Source organism: Pseudophryne corroboree, chromosome 2, assembly GCF_028390025.1.
Source record: "Pseudophryne corroboree isolate aPseCor3 chromosome 2, aPseCor3.hap2, whole genome shotgun sequence".
In the NCBI taxonomy this organism is placed as follows: domain Eukaryota; kingdom Metazoa; phylum Chordata; class Amphibia; order Anura; family Myobatrachidae; genus Pseudophryne; species Pseudophryne corroboree.
Window position 1 is genome coordinate 448081975 of NC_086445.1, and position 12344 is coordinate 448094318.

Genomic DNA, 12344 nt, shown 5'->3' on the forward strand with positions numbered 1-12344 from the left:
GGATAAGTAAGACTTGACAGAGTCACAAATATAATGAACGTAGATCTCTACATACCAGTTTTCCGTTTTCGTGTTTTGATGTCAACAACAACAGCTTTATTTTTCTCTGTGAAATGTTTTAAAATGATAACATCATGAGGCTCTTTGGCATTATCAATGTACACAGACCGTGTTCCCATACATAGTACCTGCAGTAAATATCAAACAAACAAGGTATATATAAAATGAATTATCATGTGTGGATAGAAATAATGAAAAATGCAGATTATTGTAAAACACAAATTAGGGTATTTGTTCTTTGAGAGGGTAGGGTGCACAAAATTCCAGGAGACTAAGGGGTATATTCATTTGAAGTCGGAATAGATCCGACAAGGGCTATTCAATGCCATCTCAATCTGACTTTAAAAAAAAGTCGAATTGAGATGCAGGAGAGCAGTGCTACAGCAGCGTAGCAGGAGGATGTGTCACAGCCGCCGCTCACAGCAGCTGTGACACATCCTACTGCTACGCTGCTGTAGCGCTGCTCTCCCAGTCAGATTGAGATGGTCGGAAAGGGGGACAAAACCTGTTGGATTTGACCCCGTTCCTGACAAAAGCATGCGGATCGGCAGCTATTCTGCCGATCCACGTGCTTCCGACAAGTCGGGAAATTAATAATAATTTTGGGGTATACCGAATTGGTCGGAACCCCTTCCGACCTAAAAAAAAGTCTAAATCTGCCGTCTTTCCAACACACGCCAGCTTTTGACTTCAATTGAATATACCCCTAAGGAGTTTATTTACCCAGCGCTGCCGATTATTTATGTCCGAAATGTAACCATGGCAAGTAAGAGCATTGCCCTTTTACATTTCATCCATAAACACGATCTGATCTACAACCTAAAGCTTCATAAATAAACCTGTATGTCCCCAATTACAGTATTCTACTTGTAAGGAAAGTTACCCACTGGTGCTGAAAAGCATGATAATAAGTAGGAGGATGGCAATTATTAGATACAATGACACCATACCCACTTCCATTATTTGAAAACTGCATTAACTCATGTTCATTGAAGGTAATGCAAAAGAAAAGGAGGGGAGGGGGTGAGTGGTGGTAGGTAGCGTGTAGGGACATCAATTTACCCTCTGACTGCAGGTGGAGATGCTACATGTCAATATGAAATACAATCTTATTTGACATGCAATGTCACATCAGTAGGAAACCAGCATAAGTATCTAGTACGTACATAGAGATATCATAAAAGTATCTTCAATGTCCTCTTTAGTACTTCAGTGCAAGATTAGTGAAAAACTGACCAGAAACAGAAAAATATGGTCTGAACTTGCCTTATCACTGAACTACTGTATACACAGACTCTTCTCGTAAGGCATGATTTATATCCAGTCAAGTATTAAAAGAGATGTAATTAAGCAAACAGTGTACACAATGTTTCCCATGATGTCCGTAGCAATCTTACCTCTGGAAACCCAACCAAAACTAACAATGTGAAGATATTGGTGTTTTTTAAACGGTCAGGCAGCTGCTGCATACAGTGATCTGTGAAAGCGGTCATCACTTTCTGCCATTTTGGAGAACTATTTAACTCCCGCAGAATATCAGTCATTGTACAGGCCCAATCAAGGCCAACTTTGCTAAAAGAAAACAGAGTGGTATTTATATGCGACTGACCATTTTCAGCACTATGAACATATCCTAAAACAATTCTATTCTATCGGTACACTTTTTAAACTCTCTTTAAGGGGTAACTATTTTACCAGTTCCGCTGAAATGACACAGGGGGTCATTTTGAGTTGTTCGCTCGCTAGCAGATTTTAGCAGCATTGCACACGCTAGGCCGCCGCCCTCTGGGAGTGTATCTTAGCTTAGCAGAATAGCGAACGAAAGATTAGCAGAATTGAGAATAGAAAATTCTTAGCAGTTTCTGAGTAGCTCGAGACTTACTCCTAACACTGCGATCAGCTCAGCCCGTTTCGTTCCTGGTTTGACGTTACAAACACGCCCTGCGTTCGGCCAGCCACTCCCCCGTTTCTCCAGACACTCCCGCATTTTATCCTGGCACGCCTGCGTTTTTCCGCACACTCCCAGAAAACGGCCAGTTTCCGCCCAGAAACACCCACTTCCTGTCAATCACACTCCGATCACTTCAACGATGGAAATTCTTCGTTCGGACGTGAGTAAATCTACTAAGTTTTGAGCTAAAATACTTAGCGCATGCGCATTTTGGCCTTAATCGCTCCGTTGCGAAAATCTGCAACGAGCGAACTCGGAATGACCCCCAATGTTCATACTTCGGCATAAGAGATGAGCGTTAGCAGGTCTTGATAACAGGCAAAATGGACATCTGTTGATTAGAGAATGTAAAAAACAAACCTGTCCAGACATACAGCTCCTAGGCTGAACAGCAGCTGAGTTGTAATCCAGCCATCTGGTACAGAGCTCCCGTCACCTACGGTTGGCACACTGCTCTTGCAAGACAGGATATTGCCGACAGCATCATCCACCTCGGCTGGGTTTAGTCGTAGGATTAACTGCCCTAGAAGGCCCAAGGCTAAATGGTAGGATTCATTTAAGTGACCAGCATTGGAGATAACGACTTGAAACATCAATGGCAGTACTTGCTGAAGGTTCACTAGGCAGCCCACTGTGTCCTAGAAAAAAGTACGGAAATCTGCACTTAGCATAAATAGCTTTGCTTTGTTTGGCGAAACCTCTGTATAAGGTTTCAAGTGGCAGATCAATCTTAAACTATATATTTTCCTGGCAGATTTCTTTATACCGCACTTATGAATTACACTTCCAATGCAACATTGTTTGACAAACTGGAGCCCAATTGGAGTCTTAAGTCTTACCTATACTCTATCAGCAGTTATCAGGAGAAATGAAAGGACTGGTGCTCTATAATTGCGCTGCTTACTCTCGATCACCACTAGTGGTGCTGGGTTGTGTACTGCTGGCTACTTTTTGGATGCTGGCTAATTACAATTGGTGATGTGACCCTCACTTCATGTGTAAGCTTGCGAGCAGGGCCTTCCTACCTCTATGACTGTTTGTTATTACCCAGTTTTGTCATTGTGTCCAATTGAAAAGCGCAACGGAATTTGCTGCGCTATATTAGAAACTGTTAATAAATAAATAAATAAGAATAAGTTCTACTGGAGCTATGCTGCTAACATATGACTGAAATGGTTGGATCGGGAGAAGGAGGTGGCAGGGTAAGTATGGATGGTATGCTGATTTCTGTTACTATTGTACATATTGACTCAGTACTTATTATTCTGTCCAGTGGTTCACAATTGACCTGGTGAAGACGATCAGTGCAAATGGCTCTAAGTAACTACAGGTAAAAGTATTCCTTTATATCCTTGCTCTTTTAAAAAAAACAACACAGTGCACACCTTGGGAAGATCCAGTGACCGCACGCCAAAAAAACAATGACAGGCGGCAAATCAGCCTTACATAAAAAAGTCTGCATCACTACTTAATGAAAACGGGAAGCATTCGATATCCCGGGGCCGGGATCCCGACCACCGGGATACGGCAACTACTCCCCCTCTTGGGGTGTCCACAACACCCCTGGAAGGAGAATAAATAGCGTGGCGTGCATAGCGCGCCACCGTGCACACAGCGAGCCCGCAAGGAGCTCTTTTGCTTTTGCCCCACTGCCGGCATTTCAGCGCCGGAATCCCGACAGCCGGGATATCGTAGTAGACCCATTGACAACAAGTTGTACTGTATACAGTATTGTACTACACAACAAGCTTCCTGCATCACTTTGGCAGAAAACTTAAATCTGTGCCCTGGGTTGCTGGCAAAGGGGGGACTCCTCATAACCTGTCACATTCCACAAGATGCCCTGTTCTCACTTACATAATTACATGAGTGGAAAGGTCCCATAAAAGCAGCACACTCATATGCTGCTGTACATATTGCATTGATCTGCTTGGCTACAAGTGGTTCTATCATGTTCAGAAAATTATGCTCTCAATAAATAAACACTGGAAGGTCTTACTGATTTCAGAGGAGGCAGCATACTGGCTATCAGTCCCACAATGCGTTCCTGAGAGCATTCTGCAAACACTTGGTCAGGGTTTGGGATTATAGCTTTGTCAACTATATGCTTCTTGCTCAGGTCTCCAGCAACTACCGAGAAAGGGAAACAAAACATAACTAAAACAAAATTCCTGATATATAGCAAACTGGTCATTAAGTTTAGTGAAGGAACTTTTAACACCAAAATAAGAAACTAAACATGAAGCACAAAGTCCATGATATGTTTAAACTAAAGATACAGTAAGATATTACTGACAAAGGTATCGCTCTGTGGAGTGCTCGGAGTCATCTTCTTTGTTATCTGCTGCCTTTATGGATCTGTCAGTCTTTCCAGGTTCCTCCTCTGAGCACTGTTCTTTATGGAGAATGTGTATAGCTGCAGAAGTATCACCATTGTCCTGCTGACAGGATAAAAACCCCAGTCAGAAAACAGCATTTATACTTTCATACTGTTGCTTTTATAGAATTAGAGATTGAGGGGTCTACTCATGAAGCAGTGAAGAGTGGAGAAGTGAGCCAGTGGAGAAAGTGCCCATGGCAACCAGTCAGCTGCTACATATAATTTTATGGAATGCACTTGAAAATTTGTCTTTAATCCTGATTGGTTGCCATGGGCAACTTCTTCACTGGCTCACTTCTCCACTCTTTTCACTGCTTCATGAATAGACCTGAGTTACTAAGGAAATTATTTATACTGCTGAAAGCAGGACATGATTCTTATCACTGTTACGCAGCCAAAGAAGATCTTCGATAAATTGTTATCTATTATAATCACCAAACCCAAAACAAGCACTATAATTTATGAGAAATACCTTTTCTGGCACAGAACTTTTTACTGTGCTATCCTCAGCCTGAACAGAAACTTCATCACCCGCTGTGATGTTCTCACTGGAAGAACTGATTAAGGAAATCTCATTTTCATGGTTGGCCCACATGGAGAGTAAGGAAGACACTTTAACACCTAAGACAAACATTAAACATACATTCACTGGATCAACTAGTTGCTCCACAAAACATAATGTAGCTAACTTCAGCAATCAGGGGTGGTAAACTAAACAATTTGCTTTCTTTTTTTGCAGTTTTTTCTTTTTTTAGATACACAAAATTACAAATCGTCACACAGTAGTGTGTTCACCTTCGTTCCTTTAAACTTAACGTACTGAATACAGAGTTTGCATACGAAGAAGAGCAAAATCTCTTTGTCTCTAATGACTCTCAAAGTGCACTTTTGTTCAGTTCAAAAGAAATGCTGGATATACAGTTGTACATTTTGAAGCTAAAACAGGTTTTTTTTTTTAGACATAGGAGAAATCTAGTAGGAAAGACAAAAAGAATAAGTACACAAAAATAATATGAGAGGGATGACTGTACAACTGTATTATGTATATATGATCTGTACTGCTAATGGACAGTCTACCCCCCCCCCCCCCCCAAAAATAATAATAATAAAAAAAATAATATAAAATAAAAGAGGGGGTGCGGATGGGGGGATGATGAGATTGTCTCTCTTCAAATGCATTCATTTACATTCCAGGTATCTCTAATTCAAAGTCTCACCTTTTCCTTTCTGTGCTTTCACAAGACAGCTGGCGACTAGGTGAGTGCAATCAGCCTGCAAGATCTGAGCACTGGTAATAATACTGGGGTCTAGTTTTTCCCCTTCCAGCTCCCCCTCACTGGCAAGGTCTGAAGAATAGAGAGCCAGTGCAGTGAAGAGCAGCCACGAGTAGTTATGTACGTAAGGTTGGATTAGCTGCTGTCGGTCACTGATTTTATTTGTAATTGTTGGATAGATGGTGATACTGTGACTCGGCAGATGGCTGATGAAAACAAGAGAAACTGGGTTATAGTTTAGGACCTTACAAAACCTAGTTACACAGCATAAGTGGACTGAAGAGAATGCCCTATGCACAAATGGGAGTCTATCTAAAATCACTACCAAATTGCACTGGTATGAGTAACACTTTTCTCAGAAATGATACATGCTCAGAACTAGCTCTTGGTGTTTATGGTGCTAGTTAAAAATAGGTAATTCCACAAAATCCTATAAAAGTAATCAGAACAGGGGCATTTTAAGAGAGGAGGCGAACTCAGGGAGGACAGAAACCTCCCATGCAGCACAAGGGCAATCAGTGAGAGGCAACGCAGGCTGCACGTGGGTCCCCTTCTCCTCGGCAGCAAGTGGACTCTGGAATCTACTGTGCATGCACAGGTCTCCGGGAACATGGCGCCCGCGCATTGTCCCAAGGATATCTCCAGTGCGCATCCGCAAATCACTTGGAAATGGCCACAGTGATTTGTGTCCGCATCGAAAGGGCTGCCGTCGCGAAACTTCGGAGGGGTAAGTATAACATATGGGTGCAGGGTGTGCACCCATTATAGAAACGCCGAAAAATCAGAAGTAGAAGACCAAACCCGCCACATTGTGTTCTTACTGTGTATGCATCAATAAACAGTCTCCTCAGGCCGTGAATCCCTAATGCCACTTTCACACAGCAAAGCGTGAAAATCCTGTTTTTTATTCGCCATTTGAGTGCCGGGTCATTTTGCTAATCCAGGCCTTGTCCCCGTTTCACACAGGAAAGTAAATTACCTGGCGAAGCAGTTCTACTCTGTAATTTGCCGATCAACCTGGGTATTTCACCTGCGTGAAAGGGTCAACCCGCGTCGCAATTGCCGGGTCTTCGACACTTGTAAAAACCAGGGGTGAAGTCCCGGGAAGTTCGACCTGGGTTGACCCTTTCACACAGAAAAAGGACCCGTGTAGATCCACAAATTACAGAGTAAAAGTGCTCTACCCAGTAATTTGGCTTTACTCAACCTTGCTCTCATCAGTGTGTCAAACTCACTATAATGGCGCCATATCTTGTACTTGGGTTTCGCAAGTGCATGCTATCACTACTGGATTATACGTAACTACTTGCTGGTGTAGTCTCATCAAATGTGACCACACCAGGCTGTGCTTTCCCTGACACATCAGATGCAACCCATCAGAAAGCAAATCTCCCTTTAATCCCTCTACTTCCTGGTTCCCAAATGTTGTTCTTTTTAAGAATTTTTTTTTATATATATATAAAATCGTATTCAATACATTTTAAATAAGTGTTCTTCACCTAATTTAATCATAAAAAACTGACAATTTCTGAGGGTTTTTTTTTTGGAAAACTGGAAAAATATTAGTTAAGTGGTTAACACAGCACTTTCAATTGCATAAAACGCACACAAATATTTGTTTGAAAGTAGCATTAGCCAAAAAGCAGCCTAATATTAGGGGAAAAGTAGCAAAGCATGTGAAGACTAATCAACATTGCTGTCTATACAGAAAATAAAAAAAAACATGGAAAGGCATGTTGTCATACTGTGTATATAGGTTGTTTTTCAGGTGTGTCATAGATCACTGTATTGTACTGTATGTATCACATACATTTCTCACTTTAGCTGCACTTTTACTTGTATGGATAAACAGCAATGGTGATTAGTCTTCACACTCTTTGCTACTTTCTCCCCATTATGATGTAACGTTTACGCAATTACTTGTGCAAATTTTGAAAGGGACATTTTCTTGAATATTCATATACTGTAGACCAGGCCTGGCCATCCTGTGGCTCTCCAGCTCCTGTGAAAGTACACATCCCAGCATGCCCTGCCAAAGTTTTAGCATTCCCTAAATATCAAAACTGTGGCAGGGCACGCTGGGAATTGTAGTTTTTCAACAGTTGGCGAACCACAGGTTGACCAGACCTGATATAGACCGAACAGGCATGTTTTGGTAAAACTTGCATATGATGAACGGCCTATAAAATGGGGCGAGACAGAAGTCTTTTGTGATTTTAGTAAATCTTAGTAAGGGCACATCTGTATATTGGAGAATTTAGGCTTAGAAAATGATGCCTGCTATACTTGTTTGACACACGTTACGCTATCATACTAAATAAAGTCAACCCAAGATATAAGCTTTTGCTTACATAATTACATACTGTGTATAATTCTATATAATAAAAGGCTAACGCTGCTCCTCACTTTTATGGGGAGGAATTCAAGTGTTGTGCGCGCCACCGGCCACTAGATGGCACCCGAAGGAGCAATTCAAGTCTTGGTCTGTTTGGGCGCTCACATTACTGTTATGTTGTGCAGTCATTTTGACAGGCTGGTAAATAGTACATACATACAGTATATTCCAAACACACATACAGATGGGTCCACGGTTATCTTGACTAGTTTTCTGCGCCTAGGCACAACATGATTTATTAGCATAAACCATTCATCTATTGTTCTCAGCTGCAATACAATACAGAGAACAATACAGCAGGGGATTAAGTCCGACTGGCTAGTCTCAGCTAATCCTATTAAAGGTCAAGATAAACGTGGACCCATCTGTATATAAACACACACACACACACACACACACACACACACATCTATATATAAACATACATACACACACTGTGTGCGTTTATGTAGACAAAAGTGATTGGACACCCCCGCATAAGGGAAATGGAGTGTTCCTGCAGCAGACATGTGTTCATGAAGGTATAAAATGGCTAGAAGAGCACTGGTTAGATCAATTAATGGCTTGCCGGAACAGAGATTGAAAAAGGGATGATCAAAGGCTGCTCGATCAGAGGTATGGGTGTGAGAGGCATTGCGGATGTTGGGGTCCTAAATCCACTGTGGGGGTAATTCAGACTGTATCGCAGTTTTTTGCTAAAAGTTTGACAAGCAGAGGAGGTCACTGGGCGGGAGGGGACGTGCCAATGTCGTTAGAACCGCGTTGGCAGGGCGCGGTCCGGACAACGGAGGTGTGTCCGGACCGTTGGGGGGGTGCAGGCAGGGAGCTACTCGCCGGGTACAAAAGCATTGCCGCGTGCAATGCTTTTGCACCCGTGCGGGGGAGGGGGGCGGGCAGTGCCAGACGTGCTGGGCGCCCCCCCCGCATGTCTGAGAAAAATAAGATTTTACTTACCGATAAATCTATTTCTCGTAGTCCGTAGTGGATGCTGGGACTCCGTAAGGACCATGGGGAATAGCGGCTCCGCAGGAGACAGGGCACAAAATAAAAGCTTAAGGATCAGGTGGTGTGCACTGGCTCCTCCCCCTATGACCCTCCTCTAAGCCTCAGTTAGGATACTGTGCCCGGACGAGCGTACATAATAAGGAAGGATATTGAATCCCGGGTAAGACTCATACCAGCCACACCAATCACACCGTACAACTCGTGATCTGAACCCAGTTAACAGTATGATAAACGCAAAGGAGCCTCTGAAAAGATGGCTCACAACAATAATAACCCGAATTTTTGTAACAATAACTATATACAAGTATTGCAGACAATCCGCACTGGGGATGGGCGCCCAGCATCCACTACGGACTACGAGAAATAGATTTATCGGTAAGTAAAATCTTATTTTCTCTGACGTCCTAGTGGATGCTGGGACTCCGTAAGGACCATGGGGATTATACCAAAGCTCCCAAACGGGCGGGAGAGTGCGGATGACTCTGCAGCACCGAATGAGAGAACTCCAGGTCCTCCTCAGCCAGGGTATCAAATTTGTAGAATTTAGCAAACGTGTTTGCCCCTGACCAAGTAGCTGCTCGGCAAAGTTGTAAAGCCGAGACCCCTCGGGCAGCCGCCCAAGATGAGCCCACTTTCCTTGTGGAATGGGCTTTTACTGATTTTGGTTGTGGCAATCCTGCCACAGAATGTGCAAGCTGAATTGTACTACAAATCCAACGAGCAATCGTCTGCTTTGAAGCAGGAGCACCCAGCTTGTTGGGTGCATACAGGATAAACAGCGAGTCAGATTTTCTGACTCCAGCCGTCCTGGAAACATATATTTTCAAGGCCCTGACAACGTCAAGCAACTTAGAGTCCTCTAAGTCCCTGGTAGCCGCAGGTACCACAATAGGTTGGTTCATGTGAAATGCAGAAACCACCTTAGGTAGAAATTGAGGACGAGTCCTCAATTCCGCCCTGTCAGAATGAAAAATTAAGTAAGGGCTTTTATATGATAAAGCCGCCAATTCTGACACACGCCTGGCTGAAGCCAAGGCTAACAGCATCGACACCTTCCATGTGAGATATTTTAAGTCCACAGTGGAAAGTGGTTCAAACCAATGTGACTTTAGAAAACTCAACACAACATTGAGATCCCAAGGTGCCACTGGAGGCACAAAAGGAGGCTGTATGTGCAGCACCCCTTTTACAAAAGTCTGAACTTCAGGTACTGAAGCCAGTTCTTTTTGGAAGAAAATCGACAGGGCCGAAATTTGAACCTTAATGGACCCCAATTTTAGGCCCATAGACAGTCCTGTTTGCAGGAAATGAAGGAAACGACCCAGTTGAAATTCCTCTGTAGGGGCCTTCTTGGCCTCACACCACGCAACATATTTACGCCAAATGCGGTGATAATGTTTTGCGGTTACGTCCTTCCTGGCTTTGACCAGAGTAGGGATGACTTCTTCTGGAATGCCTTTTTCCCTCAGGATCCGGCGTTCAACCGCCATGCCGTCAAACGCAGCCGCAGTAAGTCTTGGAACAGACAAGGCCCCTGCAGTAGCAGGTCCTTTCTTAGAGGTAGAGGCCACGGTTCGTCCGTGAGCATCTCTTGAAGTTCCGGGTACCAAGTCCTTCTTGGCCAATCCGGAACCACGAGTATAGTTCTTACTCCTCTCCTTCTTATGATTCTCAGTACTTTTGGTATGAGAGGCAGAGGAGGGAACACATACACTGACTGGTACACCCACGGCGTTACCAGAGCGTCCACTGCTATTGCCTGAGGGTCCCTTGACCTGGCGCAATATCTGTCCAGTTTTTTGTTTAGACGTGACGCCATCATGTCCACCTTTGGTTTTTCCCAACGGTTTACAATCAGGTGGAAGACTTCTGGGTGAAGTCCCCACTCTCCCGGGTGAAGGTCGTGTCTGCTGAGGAAGTCTGCTTCCCAGTTGTCCACTCCCGGAATGAACACTGCTGACAGTGCTATCACATGATTTTCCGCCCAGCGAAGAATCCTTGCAGCTTCTGCCATTGCCCTCCTGCTTCTCGTGCCGCCCTGTCTGTTTACGTGGGCGACTGACGTGATGTTGTCCGATTGGATCAACACCGCCTGACCCTGAAGCAGAGGTTTTGCTTGACTTAGGGCATTGTAAATGGCCCTTAGTTCCAGAATGTTTATATGAAGAGATGTTTCCATGCTTGACCACAAGCCCTGGAAATTCCTTCCCTGTGTGACTGCTCCCCAGCCTCTCAGGCTGGCATCCGTGGTTACCAGGATCCAATCCTGAATGCCAAATCTGCGGCCCTCTAGTAGATGAGCACTCTGCAGCCACCACAGGAGAGACACCCTTGTCCTTGGCGACAGGGTTATCCGCTGATGCATCTGCAGATGCGATCCGGACCATTTGTCCAGTAGATCCCACTGAAACGTTCTTGCATGGAATCTTCCGAATGGAATCGCTTCGTAAGAAGCCACCATTTTTCCCAGGACCCTCGTGCACTGATGCACTGAGACCTGTCCTGGTTTTAGGAGGTTCCTGACTAGCTCGGATAACTCCCTGGCCTTCTCCTCCGGGAGAAACACCTTCTTCTGGACTGTGTCCAGAATCATTCCTAGGAACAGTAGACGTGTCGTTGGAATCAGCTGCGATTTTGGAATATTTAGAATCCACCCGTGCTGACGTAACACTACCTGAGATAGTGCTACTCCGACTTCTAACTGTTCCCTGGATCTTGCCCTTATCAGGAGATCGTCCAAGTAAGGGATAATTAAAATGCCTTTTCTTCGTAGAAGAATCATCATTTCGGCCATTACCTTGGTAAAGACCAGAGGTGCCGTGGACAATCCAAATGGCAGCGTCTGAAACTGATAATGACAGTTTTGTACTACAAACCTGAGGTACCCTTGGTGAGAAGGGTATATTGGGACGTGGAGATAAGCATCTTTGATGTCCAGAGACACCATATAGTCCCCTTCTTCCAGGTTCGCTATCACTGCTCTGAGTGACTCCATCTTGAATTTGAACCTTTTTATGTAAGTGTTCAAGGATTTCAGATTTAAAATTGGTCTCACCGAGCCGTCCGGCTTCGGTACCACAAACAGCGTGAAATAATACCCCTTTCCCTGTTGCAGGAGGGGTACCTTGATTATCACCTGCTGGGAATACAGCTTGTGAATGGCTTCCAAAACTGCCTCCCTGTCGGAGGGAGACTTTGGTAAAGCAGACTTCAGGAACCGATGAGGGGGAAACGCCTCGAATTCCAGTTTGTACCCCTGCGATACTACCTGTAGAATCC

General features: G+C 44.1%; 1 protein-coding gene across 3 annotated transcripts in view; it reads right to left on the reverse strand.

Annotated features, from left to right (window-relative positions):
• The window catches only part of ZZEF1 (zinc finger ZZ-type and EF-hand domain containing 1), a 404243-nt gene that overhangs the window by 100694 nt on the left and 291205 nt on the right, over positions 1-12344 (reverse strand). For 2 of the 3 annotated variants that reach the window (XM_063953702.1, XM_063953700.1), the window contains exons 36-42: positions 5609-5871; positions 4864-5012; positions 4308-4452; positions 4011-4141; positions 2372-2649; positions 1458-1632; positions 56-188 (exon numbers count right to left, since the gene is read on the reverse strand). In XM_063953702.1, the coding sequence (XP_063809772.1) occupies positions 56-188; positions 1458-1632; positions 2372-2649; positions 4011-4141; positions 4308-4452; positions 4864-5012; positions 5609-5871 (1274 nt within the window). The remainder of the gene's footprint in view (positions 1-55; positions 189-1457; positions 1633-2371; positions 2650-4010; positions 4142-4307; positions 4453-4863; positions 5013-5608; positions 5872-12344) is intronic. The other variant, XM_063953701.1, reaches the window with a different exon arrangement.